Genomic DNA, 16,945 nt, shown 5'->3' on the forward strand with positions numbered 1-16,945 from the left:
GCAGCGCCCTTACCCAGACAATACATCCAGGCCTCATGAAACCTGCCCCAAATAGACAAGGCCCCGCAACAAGGCTTACCCTCCATAAGACAAGGAACCCTAGATTCCCCTAAACTCCTGATCTGCTTATCCAGCTCCTCACCAAATAGGAGCGAACCCTTAAAAAGGAACTTGCTAAGAGGCCACATCTGCAGACAAACTATGCAACCAAAGAGCCCTCCTAGCCACAACACTCAGAACCATGGACTTAGGGGACGCGCAGATCAAATCACAGAGAGCATTGGATAAAAAGGACACTTCTTGGTCCACAAGAGACCAATCCTTCATATCACAATCAAGAATATGCTCAGCCCACCAACAAAAACACCTATTTTGCATTTAATATATTGGAAACTAATGGTTTGGAATTCCTTGCCCTTAGAATTAAAAAGCTTAGCTTCCTATACAGATTGTAGACATGTTCTTAATATGTGGTTCTTTTGTAAATTTCTATTGATTTAATCATTATCTATTGCTTGCTCAGTGTTTTAGAGGATAGAGATCTTACTGAATGTATTTATATTGTACCATTTTGTTTTAAGATGATTATGACTTTAAATGGATGTATTTTATTGCTTTGTTTTTGTAGGCAAACTATTTGAACGTCTATGGTAAAGCAGAATACAAATATTCATATTAAATTAAATTAAATTACAGTCACTCACCACAGACAGACAGACCTAATTCTGCCTGCTGTGCTGAGTGAAGAGACTAGCAGCACGAGTGGCGGCAATGATGATGGTCGTAATGGTGTCGTAGGCCAAGGGACCTCCCAGCTCCTTTTCCTGTCCTGGACCTCTTCACCGATTCCCTTTGCTACCGCACTACAGGCGGACATAGAGGAGAGGCGCTGGGCCGGGTCGCCGTGTGTGTGTGTGTGAGTCTGTGAGAGAGAGAGACGGCCACGGTAACATATTGAAGTTTTCACCAAGATGCCTCATTAGCAAAAATAGCTGGATTTATAAAGTAACTGGAATGCTGAGAAGAGTCCGCCCGATCCAGCGTCTCCCTGCTTGTTCCAGTCCATCTGCTCCAGCTTGTTCCAGTCCGCCCGATCCAGCTTCTCCCTGCTTGTTCCAGTCCATCTGCTCCAGCTTGTTCCAGTCCGCCTGAACAAGCGTGTTCCAGCCCGCCTGATCCAGCTTCTCCCTGCTTGCTCCAGTCCTTCTAGTCCAGCTTGTCGAAGTCTGTCTGATCCGGCTTCTCCCTGCTTGCTCCAGCTTGCTCCAGCCCGCCTGATCCAGCTTCTTCCAGCCCGCCTGATCCAGCTTCTTCCAGCCCTCCTGATCCAGCTTCTTCTAGTCCGCCTGATCCAGCTCTGCTCTCTTCTGCTCCAAACCACTCCAGATTGTTCCAGTCCTGCTACGGTACCGAACTGCTAGCCAATCAACCTGCCTGCCCGCTACCCAATCACCTGTTCCTGCCTGCCTAGTCCATCTCCCTACCAGCTCATCACTCTCCTGTCCATCTTCCTACCAGCTCATCACTCTCCTGCCCAACTGCTCACCTGCCTGCCTGTCTCCCAGTCCATCTTCCTGCCAGTTCATCACTCTCCTCCCCGACTGCTCACCTCAACCTGCCTGTCTCCCAGTCCAGCTACCTGCCCGTAAACACCTCAGTTATCACTTATGGCCCCCACTCACATTCTATTCCTTGCCCTATCTCTCCCTAATCTTTTCCCCACACAAACTCACTGCCCAGCCATGTCCTCTCCCGTCCCACTCACCACTGCAATACCCTACCTACCCCTGGCCCCCACCACCTCACCATCCCTACTGACCTCCTCCTCCTTCCTAGCTTTCAACCTTCAACACTTCCTTCCCGCCATGAACCCTTCCCCATTCCTCTTATGCGCATCCCGTCTTCGTCGCCCTACCTCCCCCATCCTTCTCCGCTCTCTCTTACTCCTTCTCCTGCTATCCGCGGGAGACATCAATCCCAACCCAGGTCCCCCACACCTGTCCTCACCTCACCTATGCAAACGTTCCCGCAATATCTCCAATCTTATCTCCATTCCCCTCCTCCCCCCCTCCTCCCTCCCCTTCTCGTGTGCCCTGTGGAACGCCCACTCAGTCTGCAACAAACTTCCCTTCACCCACGATCTCTTCATCTCCCATTCCCTTCATCTGCTCGCCCTAACTGAAACCTGGCTCACCCCTGACGACTCTGCCTAAATCGCTGCCCTATGCCATGGAGGCTCTCTCTTCTCCCATTCACCCCACCCAGCTGGCCGTGGTGGCAGTGTCGGGCTACTACTTTCGCCCTCCTGCAGTTTTCAACCTCTCCACCTACCTCAGTCTCACTGCTTCTCATCCTTTGAAGTTCACTCCATCCGTCTATTCCACCCGCTGCCACTAAGAGTTGCAGTCATTTACCGCCCCCCTGATAAGTCCCTCCCTTCCTTCCTTACCGACTTCGATGCCTGGCTCTCCATTTTTCTTGAGCCCTCATCCCCATCCCTCATTCTTGGTGACTTCAACATACACACTGATAACCCATCCAACTCATACGCTTCTCAATTCCTCACTCTAACCTCCTCCTTCAACCTCCAGGTGAGCTCCACCACCATCACCCCTACTCACCAATCTGGTCACTGTCTTGATCTCGTTCTCTCTTCTACCTGCTCACCCTTCAATTTCTGTACATCAGTTCTTCCTATCTCTGATCATCACTTGATCACATTCACACTTCATCACCCTCCCCCTCAGTCCCGCCCAACTCTAACCACCACTTCCAGGAATCTCCTGGCTGTTGACCCCCCCACCTTCTCCTCTATTATCTCTGATCGCCTCCCTTCCATCATGTCCTCAGAGTCTGTCGACAAGGCTGTCTCCACTTACAATGCCACTCTCTCCTCTGCTCTTGACACCCTTGCACCATCTGTCTTCCGCCCCACAAGGCGTACTAATCCTTAGCCCTGGCTGACCCCTGGCACCCGATACCTTTGCTCCTGCACCCGATCGGCTGAACGCCTATGGAGGAAATCTCGCACCCATATTGATTTCATTCACTACAAATTCATGTTATCCTCCTTCCAGTCCTCCCTATTCCTCGCCAAACAGGACTATTACACCCAATTGACCAATTCCCTCAGCTCTAACCCTCGTCGTCTCTTCGCCACCCTCAATTCCCTCCTCAAAATGCCCTCCGCTCCCACCCCCCCCTCACTCTCTCCTCAATCACTGGCTGACTACTTCCGTGACAAGGTCCAGAAGATCAACCTTGAATTCACCAACAAACCCTCCCCTCCTCTTCATCCCATTACCCATTCCCTCAACCAACCAACCCAGGCCTCCTTCTCCTCTTTTCCTGATATCACCGAAGAGGAAACCGCCCATCTCCTCTCCTCCTCGAAATGCACCACCTGTTGCTCAGACCCCATCCCCACCAACTTACTTAACACCATCTCTCCTACTATCACCACCCCCCCCTATCTGTTATATCCTTAACCTCTCTTTTTCCACTGCAACTGTCCCGGACACCTTCAAGCATGCCGTAGTCACACCCCTCCTCAAAAAGCCATCACTTGACCCTACCTGTCCCTCCAACTACCACCCCATTTCCCTCCTACCTTTCCTCTCCAAAATACTTGAACGCGCCGTCCACAGCTGTTGCCTCGATTTTCTCTCCTCTCATGCCATCCTCAATCCGCTTCAATCCGGCTTTCGCCCCCTGCACTCGACAGAAACGTCACTATCTAAAGTCTGCAATGACCTACTCCTCGCCAAATCCAAAGGTCACTACTCCATCCTCATCCTCCTCGACCTATCCGCCGCCTTTGACACTGTCAATCATAACTTACTTCTTGACACTCTGTCCTCCTTTGGATTCCAGGGCTCTGTCCTCTCCTGGTTCTCCTCTTATCTCTCCCATCGTACCTTCAGAGTACACTCTCATGGTTTGTCCTCCTCCCCTATCCCGCTCTCTGTCGGAGTCCCCCAGGGATCTGTCCTTGGACCCCTCCTTTTTTCAATCTACACCTCTTCCCTGGGCTCCCTGATTTCATCTCATGGCTTCCACTACCATCTCTATGCTGACGACACCCAGCTTTATCTCTCCACACCAGACATCACTGCGGAAACCCAGGCCAAAGTATCGGCCTGCTTATCCGACATTGCTGCATGGATGTCTAATCGCCACCTGAAACTGAACATGGCCAAGACCGAACTTCTTGTCTTCCCACCCAAACCCACTTCTCCTCTCCCTCCACTCTCTATTTCAGTTGATAACACCCTCATCATCCCCGTCTCATCTGCCCGCAACCTCGGTGTCATCTTCGACTCCTCCCTCTCCTTCTCTGCACATATCCAGCAGATAGCCAAGACCTGTCACTTCTTCCTCTATAACATTAGCAAAATTCACCCTTTCCTCTCTGAGCACACCACCTGAACTCTCATCCACTCTCTCATTACCTCTCACCTTGACTACTGCAACCTACTCCTCACTGGCCTCCCACTTAGCCATCTATCCCCCCTTCAGTCCATTCAGAACTCGGCTGCATGTCTTATCTTCCGCCTGGACCGATATACTCATATCACCCCTCTCCTCAAGTCACTTCACTGGCTTCCGATCAGGTACCGCATACAGTTCAAGCTTCTCCTACTAACCTACAAATGCACTCGATCTGCAGCCCCTCCTTACCTCTCTACCCTCATCTCCCCTTACGTTCCTACCCATAACCTCCGCTCTCTAGACAAATCCCTCCTTTCAGTACCCTTCTCCACCACCGCCAACTCCAGGCTCCGCCCTTCCTGCCTCGCCTCACCTCAAGTGTGGAACAAACTCCCTGAGCCCATACGCCAAGCCCCCTCCCTGCCCATCTTCAAATCACTGCTCAAAGCCCACCTCTTCAAAGTCGCCTTCGGCACCTAACCACCACACCTATACTCAGAAATCTAGACTACACCAACTTGACATTTTGTCCTTTAGATTGTAAGCTCATCTGAGCAGGGACCGTCCTTCTTTGTTAAATTGTACAGCGCTGCGTAACCCTAGTAGCGCTCTAGAAATGTTAAGTAGTAGTAATTCCCCTCCCCCCCCCCAACATACACACTGGGAGTTTGGAGGGGGGCTAACACAGGGAAGGGAGGTGGAGACAAAGGATGTTTGAATGAGGGGCTACAAGGATGATGAGAGCTAGGTACAGAGCAGGGGTATGAAAGGTAGCCAAAGAAACGCCTACATAGATAGAGATGACAATCAGAAAATCAAAATGCTCTCATATCCCCTCCAGTAACCACCAATGTAAGCACCAAGTCAAGAAGAGAATTGGATCAACATTTGGGCATGATCTATAAGAGGTGCAGATGCCATTGCCTGCCCTCGATATGCATGGGCTTTGTGGAATGCATCATAGACCTGTACTCCTCAGCATCATCCATGCCACACACCTAACACACCTCTTTTCTAAATGTAGATGTGTTAACATATCCAGTACATGTTCAAAAATCACAGTTCACACAAGAATCCCATTTCCACCTTGAAGTGTTGGCCTTTCTTTCTTAATCTATCAGGAGCTTGATGTCCAGGAGTAGACTGGCATAGGCCTTTTCTCTCCTTTTCAAAGGTGTTAGAACAGGGGTGTCTAACCTTCAGTCTTTGGATTTTCAGGATTTCCTCAATGAATATGCACGAGATCTATTTGCAGACAATGCGTGTTCATTGGGGAAATCCTGAAAACCCAACTGGGTTGTGGCTCTTGAGGACCAAGGTTGCCAACCCCTGTGTTAGAAAATGAGCTTTAGAAACTAAAGTGTTAATATTCAGCTTGGTTTAAACAAGCAGGAGAGGCTCCAGCCTGCTTCAACTATGCTGAGTGGGCCGGCTGCCAATATTCAGTGGCACTAACTGGGTAGTGTTGCTGAATATTGGCTTTAACCGCTGATTCCAAAAATTGGGCAGTGCAGGGGCATCCGAGGTTGGAGTTGAGGAAGAGATAGAACTTAAACGAGCATGGGCTATATCCAGTGCCGGTGCCTGCATAGCTAAGTGACCAGAGAGGAATGCACAAAAGGCTATCCCATCTTTGGCTGCTCAGCTATGTGGGTACGGGCACTGAATATTGTCCGGCATCCATATAGCTTCCATATCATGGCTGCCAGGTCACCAATTCAATCCCCCCCTACCCTGAAATACCCACACTCTGATCCCATGAACCACGCCCTAGTTCCAATTGCCCCTTCATATCCCCCTCATGTTATAATGCCTTTGTATCGTTCCATGGTGCGACCGCACCTCGAATATTGTGTTCAATTGTGGTCGCCGTATCTCAGAAAAGATATAGTGGAATTAGAAAAAGTGCAGAGAAGGGTGACGAAAATGATAAAGGGGATGGGACAACTTCCCTATGAGGAAAGGCTAAAGTGGCTAGGGCTCTTCAGCTTGGAGAAAAGGCGACTGAGGGGACATATGATAGAGGTCTATAAAATAATGAGTGGAGTTGAACGGGTAGATGTGAAGCGTCTGTTCACGCTTTCCAAAAATTCTAGGACTAGGGGGTATGCGATGAAGCTACAATGTAGTAAATTTAAAACAAATTGGAGAAAGGTTTTCTTCACTCAACGTGTAATTAAACTCTGGAATTCGTTGCCAGAGAATGTGGTAAAGGCAGTTAGCTTAGCTGAGTTTTAAAAAGGTTTGGACGGCTTCTTAAAGGAAAAGTCCATAGACTGTTATTAAATGGACTTGGGGAAAATCCACTATTTCTGGGATAAGCAGTATAAAATGTTTTGTACTTTTTTGGGATCTTGCCAGGTATTTGTGATCTGGCTTGGCCACTGTTGGAAACAGGATGCTGGGCTTGATGGACGTTTGGTCTTTCCCAGTATGGCAATACTTATGAATGCCCCAACTCTCTCCACCATTACAATCCCCCCCCCCCTCCTTCCCTGTTCTGATCCCCTGATTTCTCTCATCACCTCCCAGCCCCACTGGAGGACGCAAGCTGTGTTATTCATATATGGCAGAAGTGGTTAGTCACTCCTGTGAGAAATCAAGGTGTAGTAACTGCCTGACTTTTACCAAACCTTAATAGATATCCCCCCAAATCTTTGTCTATAATGTGTTGCCAGCCTCTGTGTCCTTTTTGCTACTATAACATAACCATTTGGTGGTTTTGTTACTCAGACTAGTTTCTCCATACTTAATGCATGCAGTATCTTGTTTTGGTCTACTGGGGATACATGAAAAATACACACATGGCTGAGTGAAGATCTGAGGCTTCAAATGGTAGATCTTTATCTTCATGATAATAATAAAGGCTAAATGAAAACTTTGTTCAAATTGATTTTTAATTTGGAACCAGAAACAAACATAAGTAATATTGGTCACTTAAATAAATTTATTACATTTAATTTAAAAAGCCAAAACAGTACCCACTAATTAAATTTCTAAATGAATTTTTGTGTCTGAGTTTGATCTTTTAAAAGTAAAATAACATGGATTTTTATTAATTTCAGTGCAGTGGAATGTTGAAAATAAATTCTACATAAAGGGCCAGAACTGTATGTCTCTCCATAGGTTTTGGGCCAAACGAACTCTCTGAAAACTGAATGAGACCAGTCTGGGAAAAAGATAAATCAAACTCCCCGCTCCCTTTAGCAAAGGCGTGCAGCAATGCTGACACCACCCGTTCACTTTGAATGGGCTGTGTCAGCATTACCGCACCAGCAGCCGCTAGTGCAGCTTTGTAAAGGGGGGGGGGGGGGGGGAGTTTGAAAACTAAGGGCTCCAGAAAAATATAGTTCTTGAAAAATGGCCCAATTAATTTCTATGGGAGAGACGGTTATAGCAGATGCAGCATTGAACCATGGATACACTGAAAAATAGCAGGGAATTGTTCCTTTCAAACTACCTCCTCACCCAGTCACAGACACGCACAGAGCCAACAGAAGTGTGACCGCACCTCAAATATTGTGTGCAATTCTGGTCACCGCATCTCAAAAAAATTTAGTGGAATTAGAAAAGGTACAGAGAAGGGTGATGAAAATGATAAAAGGGATGGGATGACTTCCCTATGAGGAAAGGCTAAAGCGGCTAGGGCTCTTCAGCTTGGAGAAGAGATAGCTGAAGGGAGATATGATAGAGGTCTATAAAATACTTAGTGGAATGGAACAGGTAGACATGAATCACTTGTTTAGTCTTTCCAAAAATACAAGGACTAGGGGGCAAACAAATGAAGCTACTAAGTAGTTAATTTAAAGCAAACCGGAAAAAATATTTCTTCACTCAATGTGCAATTAAACTCTGGAATTCATTGCCAGAGAATGTGGTAAAAACAGTTAGCAGGGTTTAAAAAAGGTTTGGATACTTTCCTTAAAAAAAAAAAGTCCATAAGCCATTATCAAGATGGGCTTGGGAAAATCCACTGCTTACTTCTAGGATAAGCAGCATAAAATCTGTTTTACTCTTTTTTGGGATGTGCCAGGTACTTGTGACCTGGATTGGTCACTGTTGGAAACAGGATACTAGGCTTGATGGACCTTTGGTCTTTCCCAGTATGGCAACACTAATGTTCTTAGATACAGCCACACCCACAGATATACTCGGAGACATATCCCTACAGATAAATACACACAGAGATACACACAAAGACATGCAGATATATGTACATATACAAACATATGCAGACACATTTATAAACACATAAACACAAATTAACTAAAAAATAGACAGAGGGACATTTTCGATATGACATCTAAGTCCGACTTTAGATGTTTTGCTCCAGAACCCGAAAACAAATATAGCCATTTTTGAAACAGCAAAATGTCTATCTTTTTTTTTTTTAATTGGCCACTTGCTAGATGTTTTTGTGCTCTGTGCATTTATCTTTTTGGTCCATTTTCGAAAAAAAAAAAAAAAAACAGTCAAGTGAAAAATGCTCAAAATCAAGCCAGCGTTCTTAGTAGACTGACCACACAGACATCTCAGCAGAGCAGTGGGGCACCCTAGGGGCACTGCAGTGGACTTCACCTAAATGTTTCCAGGTGCACATCTCACCGTTGCCCCTTTATACTGTATAGGGAGCCTCCCAAATCCACCAAAAACCTACTGTATCGAACTGTACGCCACTATAATAGCCCTTATGGCTGCAGGTGTCACTGATATGTGGGTACAGTAGGTTCTTGGTGGGTTTTGGAGGGCTCACACTTTCCACCACAAGTCTAACAGTTAGAGTGAATTATGGGCCTGGGTCCCCTTCTCCAAAGAGCACTCACTGACCATTAGGCTACTCCAGGGACCTGCTTGCTGCTCTAATAGAACTGGCTATAACATTTGACGCTGTCATAGAGGATGGTATGTACTTTTTCTTTTACATTTCTGGGAGGTGGGAAGGGGTCAGTGACCATTGGGGAAGTAAGGGGGTCATTCCTTTACTTCTCCAATGGTCATCTGGTCATTTAGAGCACTTGTTTGTGACTTAGTATTTATTAAAACAGGTCTAGCTCAAAACATCTTAGTTTTAGTCCTGGATGTTTTTGTTTTGTTCCATTATGGCTGAAAAAGGTTCCGGTCTTAGAAACACCCAAATCCCACCCTTAACACGCCCCCTTGAGATCTGGATGCACTGCAGATGAACGGCATAGAAAAATGTCTGGAAAATTGGTTTTGAAAATACCAGTTTGGACTTTTTGGTGAGAAAAGCATCCAAATGCTACTTTATGCCACTTTTTAGAATCTTTTGAAAATGAACCCCAAAGAATCACAGAGCCACTTTTACCAATAGGCAAAAGGGGAGGCTATCCCAAGCCCCTAAATAAATGGGTTTCAGCTGCTTGCTATTGATCTGTGCATTGGTGAAAAGTATAGTAGGGTTCTCGCCTGATCTTTTCTTCCAATTATTGCTAGAAGCTTCAGCTTGCCAAGTGGAATACTAACCCAGTATAACTTACTGGAAGCTTTGGCATAAAACCCCCTCAGTCCAACATCTCTTTCTCCACCCTCACTGCTGTTAGTGGTGTAATCAGCATCTCTTTCTGCATTTCCCTCCCTCGCTCATTCCTGTACCTACAAAGTTGCTTAGACAGCAGTGGCAACGCAGCAGTGTCTATATGCTGCCTGAGGTGGAGGCTTCCTTTGAGGGAGAGATGCCAATTGTGCCACAGACAAGGGATAAGGGAGATTAATTTTATTGGACGTGATAAATTTTTAACATCACAACTAATAAATAAAATGTTAAGCATGGCACTAACTGCTATTAACGTGCAGCCCCAACTTATATGCACGCCACATACCCATGTAGTTTGTAAAATATGCAAACACATATGTAGAGTGAATGCACTTGTTTCACTTGCTTCTGGGCAGGAGTGAATATATGCATCACCATTTGTGTTCTCTAGGGGCTGGTTCTGTGAGTCTATTTTCTAAAGGCCTGCTTTTTCAGGATTTTCCACATCGGACCTGAATTTTTACATTATATGTTATAACATGACTTCTATCTACCAACATCTGCGATATTACAATTAATTTAATCTTGAATAAGACAACTTCTGGCAGCATACTATATGATGTATCCATGATTGTGTATTTGTCTATTTTCATCAGCTTAGATTTTCTTTTATTTTTCTCCATTTTCTCTAATTTACTTTAGGACATTTATCTATGCAGCCTTGACTAAAGGAAGACCTACCCCTCTTCGTATAGTTATCCAGGCTGTAATATTCTGTACCTTTAATGGCTTCCTTCAAGGACATTGCATGGTCTATGGTACTGAATACTCTGAAACCTGGTTTACCGACAGCAGATTTACCTCAGGTAATTTGTTTATTATTTCGTGCAGTTAGATTATGAAAAGATATTTTCAGAGCAGTTCAAATGTTTTCTAGCACAAATCAGCTACATATCACATAGCTAAATATAAACATCACATTGGCTAAGGCTGTAAACTCAATATTGAAGCACATAGATGATTATGAAATAAACTCATTTATAGAGGAGGAAATATTTAAAGTATTTGTGCAAATGAGAGCACATATGGCCATGAGGCCTATTTGAGTGCATCACAGGGTATTGAAAGCTGGAGCCATCATTAGTCTGGCTCAAACAGGGCCTCTTACAACTTGACCCCTAGTAGTATTATCACAAGTCTACCACTATGGGTCAGGCATGCCATTTTGAACCCAGAACTTCAAGGGGTAGGAGCAACTGGGGATCATTCCTATCCTGTTCTTCTGAACCACCAGGGATTGCTTCACGTAGGCCCCGGGTCAGGGGGAGACTACAGTGAGGTCTTCAGAATGGTGGGGGACTGTTTGGAAAGGTTCCTGCAGGGGCAGGGGATCTGTTTGGAGGGAGGGGCTCCTATTAATACAAATCTGACCCCTTAAGATGTTCCTAGACAGGAAAAGAATGGCACCTTTGAGTTGGCATTATTTTTCTACAAATAATGCAGCTTGTAGAGTTCAACACAAGCTGCATTATTTTATTTGCATATTCATGAGATATTTTGCATATATTTTGATGTTCTGCATTGCATTATTTGCACATAGTAGTAACAAACTACCATGTATTATGGTAATGTAACATGCAATATTACTATTTAACATACATTAAGAAGCAAATAGCATGAGTTATTCCTTTAAGGTACATAGTCCCCTAAAACTCCGGGACTAGGAGGGAAGCCCCCGGAGTAATATCTGTGGGATCCAGGAAGAAGCACTTCTGAACTGCAGTATTTCCACCTCTCCGGGTTGATTGTCTCATTCTGCGTGAAGGAAGCAGTCAGCACTTTCTCCCGTCTCTGTGGCTATTCCAATGTGAAAGGTAAAAGCAAGTGGGTAGAAAATGTGAGAGAGGTGAAAACAAGAAAAGGTGTGAGACAGGTAACAGCAAGAGGAAGGAATGAAAGAGAGCAGTGAAAGAGTTAAAAGCAAAAATGGAGGGGTGCAAAAAACAAAGGAAATGGGGAGTGAAAAAGACAACCTAACTGACTCTGATCTTGTAAGCATGCACATGCAAACTCATGAATATAAACCCTGCACATCAGTGCCACAATAAGACTCTGTTCTTTTCTGAAATTTCACTTTATTACAAATGAAAGTAGTTAATTTAATTACAGCTCATGGTAGAAATTAAGAATCTTGTTGCCCAAGGTTACTGAGAGGTGAGAGTAATGATCTGAAGAGGTGTAGGGGTTTGGCAGATGAATTGAAGTAGGGTATGGAGATTTTGCAACAGGGTGAAAAAGTGAGTTCGCTTCAGGTGAGCAGGCGGGGGAGCACATGCTCCTGAGGCAAGATGGAAGCATCTGCCTTGTAGGGTCAGGGGAGAGCAAAGAGAACACCCACAAGACCCGAGGGCAGGGCAAGGGGATCAACAGATACAAACTGAGACCAGGTCACAGAGGAGGTCTTTGAGGGCAGTCTAAGATTGGAAGGAGAGGTCACACCCTGGCTCATCCATCAGAGCATAGATTGTGAAGATAATCGGTAAATGACATTAGGTAGACAAAAGGCTCAAGCTGAGCTGAGAGAAAAGCCACCAAGAGTAAAGCTTATACACTAAGCAAGAGAGGCTGCATTCACATGCTGGACTACAGAATATTTTGCTCCCACATTAATCAGGAAGTACATGCAGCACTGAAAATCCTAAGAAATGAAAGCATTAAATAAACTACTGTATTTAGATTCATGATATAAAGAATAGATACAAGGCCCGTACTCACCACTGGGGGCAGAACACTAAGCCTGCTCCAGTCTAAAAATGGTTCTGCAAAAAGAGATCAGGATTATGATGACTACATCCACAGCTCTGTTCAACTTGTCTTTGAATAAAGGCAGAAGTTCCATAACAGAGGGCATATGCTCTGACTCTAAGGGAAAGTGCCTCAAATCAATTCTGCAGAGAACAGCTGTTCTCTGCTTTCTGCTCTAGAACCCCCCCCCCCCCCCCCCTCCTTGGCAACCAGCAACAATGTAGAGGACAGAAGGGGTGAGACTGAAGCAGGGAAACTACAGAAAAGAACATTCTGTTTTCTGTTCCATCCCCTCCCTTGGGATGCCAATTGCAGGGACAGGATGAGAGAAGCTGAAACAAGGAACAAAGGTTCTCCATGGACAGCGTGATCATCTAGCCACACAGCTGGTGACGTCTGGATGATGTTACTGACCCGTTCTTCCAATAGCACATATCTACTTTCTCTGTGATATTTCGGCTCAAACAGAACAATGTGTACATGATAAAAAAAGGGTTTTACTTATTTTTCCTGTCAGCAACTTTAGCTGCCAGGTTTACTGAACTTAAGGGTATATCTGTAAATCAATTCTTAATGTTCTATGCCTTTGTACGTAATCCCAAAACTGTTTATATCCCTGCCTATAATTTCCTTTGTATTAATGTATACAGTAAGTTAAAGTGCATTTAAGTAAAGTATTCTGTTGTTACATTCAGCCTGCTGTTTGATCTAACTGGAGTGCAAGGGGTTGCCTATAGCATTCATAAAGCTCCAGTCTGCTGGATAATATTTGTACACCCTGAAGCCAACACAGGTCCTAGAACTGCAAGTCCAGGCAGAGAAGAATTTATCTCTACAAACCCAGAATTCCTCACACAATAGCAGCCAACTTTTCAAAATGATTGAGGATACTGAACTGCTGAATGCAATCTAATATCTTCCCTACCCCTGCCACTGCCAAAAATTTTTAAAAAGAAAAGTCCTTTCCTAGATTCATCCCCTTCCCTGCCTCTGTTTCCACTACTCCTCTTCCATGTTCTCCCCAGCTTCAATTTTACTCATTCCCCAACCCTTTTCCACTGACTCTTACCTTTCCATAGCCTTCCAGATCCTTCAGACTACCTTTTGATTCCTCATCACCCTTCAGCCCCCTTTCTTATGCCTATCTCACAGCCAAAATCTCATCTCAGTCCTCACTCATGCCCTTCTAGCTTAACATTTCCAACTACACACCCCACTTAGTATCAGAGACTCTACTTTCTGTCTGGGTCCTCACTTTTACCCCCAGGCCCTGAGTTCTCACACTTTTCTAACCCCACTCTCAAGTTTCTGCTTCATAATGCTTCTTTCTCTTCCCTTCACCTCTCATCTCCATGCCTTTCCTTGTTTCTGTCAGTCAAACACATCTTGGCTGCTCCTCCAGTCTGCTGCCATCATTTATCCTCAAGATAATTTACCTACATAAATAGTTTTGAATATTATCCTTCCCAACTCATGGGCAGCAAAAGGCCTCTTTGCAACCCATTGTGAAAACAGATACATCCGCTTATTTTCTTCAATTTTATTTAAAAATAGTACATTTGTGCTTAAACATGCTTTTAAATTCAGCTCTTGATCAAAGTTTCACAAATTGAGTTATATCTTAAGGAGAAAAAGGCCTTAGTAGATATAAGCAATGAACATTTCTTGCCCTCATCAGTCGGGCAATTTTCACTTTTGTTAGCCTTCCATCCACCATCATAGGTCATTAAAAAAAAAACCTTTGTCAGAATCTATGAAAATGTATTGATTTATTGAGTAGATTTGTGTTCACCCATCAGTGGCAGCATTAGCATTTCAATGCTGACATATCTTTAGAAGTTCCAGGGCCGGTCTTAGGCAGGGGCGACAAGAGCGATCGCACAGGGCCTCACACTCCTAGGGACCCCGCATCTCTGGCACATCTGTCCTTCTGTCTCGGAACACCTCCCTGCTCTGTACCTTAATGAGCAACCACATTTCAGTAGAGCATCAGGCAGCAGTAGCGATTTCCATATCCCGTCAACTGCCAAGCCCAGAGCCTCCTCACTGCTGCGTCCCGCCCCCTTTTGTTGTCACTTCCTGCTTCTGCAAGGGCAGGATGCAGCAGCGAGAAGGCTCTGGGCTCGGCAGCTGACGGGATATGGATGTTGCTGCCACTGCCACTCTCTACTGAAATGTGGTGGATGCATAACAAGGTATGGGACGAGGTGAGGTTTCGAGAGCTCTAAACCTCCTTTTAAACTGATAAATTATGGCTTATGGTGGCAGGCGCGAGTGGGCACAGGCGGGGGGGCGGGCATCAGTGCTGGGGCCCACTGAACTGGTCTGCACAGGGCCCCACAATTGCTAACACTGGCCCTGAGAAGTTCAACAGACTCTTCAAGTCCTATGAGTGTTTTGTTGTTATAAGAACACAGAATGGATGCTTACTGAATATTATCTGCATTATAGAAATATAATTATTGTAAAGCTTGAATGATTTAATTGTCAGAGTGTGATAAGGAGGGGTCTGGAGCAATAAGGAGGTGTATAAACATGAAGGGAAGGGGAAGGGAAATGGGACTTGATATACTGCCTTTCTGTGGTTTTTGCAACTACTTTCAAAGTGGTTTACATAGTATATTCAGGTACTTATTTGTACCAGGGGCAATGGAGGATTAATTGACTTGCCCAGAGTCACAAGGAGCTGCAGTGGGAATTCAACTCAGTTCCCCAGGATCAAAGTCCACTGCACTAACCACTAGGCTACTCCGACTCTAGACTCATGATCCTAGGATGTAATCTACATGGAAGCTGGTCCTGTTTAGCTGTTGAAACTGCTAGGGTTGGCTAGAAGCTTCTTAGAATGCTGGAAGTTGTTAAGGAGTGCTTACCCTTTAAGAGATGGGGGGAAGGAACCCACCAGCAGGTTCCTTGTGCTTTAGGAAGCTGGGGTCATTGCTCCATCAGCGTTGCACATAGACCAATCAGGACAAAGAAAGGGGGAGTTCACAGTTTCCCAGAGGGCAATATAGTTCCCTTCCTTGGAGAGAGTAGAGGGGAGAGAGGGGGAGGGTCTTCTTCACTGGGACAAGCTCACTGTTAGGGAATAAAACACTGAGACTTTGAAATGTTTCAGCCTCAGGCTCTGCCAGATGGAACAAGAATGGAATAAGAAGAAAGAACTGGAACTTTGACAATATTCTCAGTAGAGATTAAAGCCTGAAGGAGAGAAGTCAGATGAATGATTTTTTTTCTTTGTTTTTCCTTTAAAACAGCCATAGAGGATAGAAAATGCTATTGTGATTCCTTTTGACTATCCTGAAGGGTAGGGCTGTTGAGGGCTGTGCTGCAGTGGTTTACATGTCAGCCAGTCATGTAGGCACTGAAAGGCTTTTTTGGTTAAATGAAGAGATTGTCATGCTTCATGGTACTGACAATATTTGTTTTAAATTGCAATTAAAAAGAGGATCTCGAAAAAAAAAAAAAGAGGATCTCGATAGGAAAAGAGGGTATTATAAAGTGGAATTGTGTTTGAAGAAACCAGTATAAGAAATCTCCCAACTAATTTGCATATGATTCCTGATCTACTAAGCTTGCCTGTTCTCAGTCTTAATTCTAGAAAAGGAGTGGCTAAACCAGGGGCGTAGCCAGACACCCAATTTTGGGTGGGCCTGGGCCCAAGATGGGTGGGCATCAGAACTCCGCCCTGTCCCACAAGTGATTTGGTCTCTCCCTCTCTCGCCTGCGTGCCATATGGTCTCTCAAACACCCCCCTCCCCTGCATATCTTTTAAATAGCAGATTTTCACCGGCAGCGAGCAGCAACTAATACACACTGCTCATGTTGGCCCCACAGCCTTCCCTCTGATGCAACTTCCTGTTTCCGCATAGATGGGAATACATTAGAGGGAAGGCTGGTATGCAGGAAGGACAGTTGTTGGGAATTTTCGGCTGGTGGGGCTTGGGGATCCCTGCCAGACACTTCATATGTGTGCTGCTACTGGGTGGGCCTGAGCCCAAAGTGGGTGGGCCTGGGCACACCCGGGCCCACCCTTGGCTATGCCACTGGGCTAAACTGGAGAGCACGTAAGGATTGAAGACTTAGTGAGGACCTTTGTGTGTTTTGTGTAAAGAATTACTGTTGAGAATGTCACTTTCTGTTTTACCCTGAGTGGCTAGTGACTGAGCGTAAAGACCACTGCAAGTTAAATACTATGCTTGGTGGATTACACTG

General features: G+C 45.2%; 1 protein-coding gene across 1 annotated transcript in view; it reads left to right on the plus strand.

Moving 5' to 3' along the window:
* The window catches only part of SRD5A2 (steroid 5 alpha-reductase 2), a 131,977-nt gene that overhangs the window by 89,404 nt on the left and 25,628 nt on the right, over positions 1-16,945 (plus strand). The window contains exon 2 of the mRNA XM_030195950.1: positions 10,628-10,791. Within this exon, the coding sequence (XP_030051810.1) occupies positions 10,628-10,791 (164 nt within the window). The remainder of the gene's footprint in view (positions 1-10,627; positions 10,792-16,945) is intronic.

The sequence above is a fragment of the Microcaecilia unicolor genome, chromosome 3 (genome assembly GCF_901765095.1).
Source record: "Microcaecilia unicolor chromosome 3, aMicUni1.1, whole genome shotgun sequence".
Lineage (NCBI taxonomy): Eukaryota > Metazoa > Chordata > Amphibia > Gymnophiona > Siphonopidae > Microcaecilia > Microcaecilia unicolor.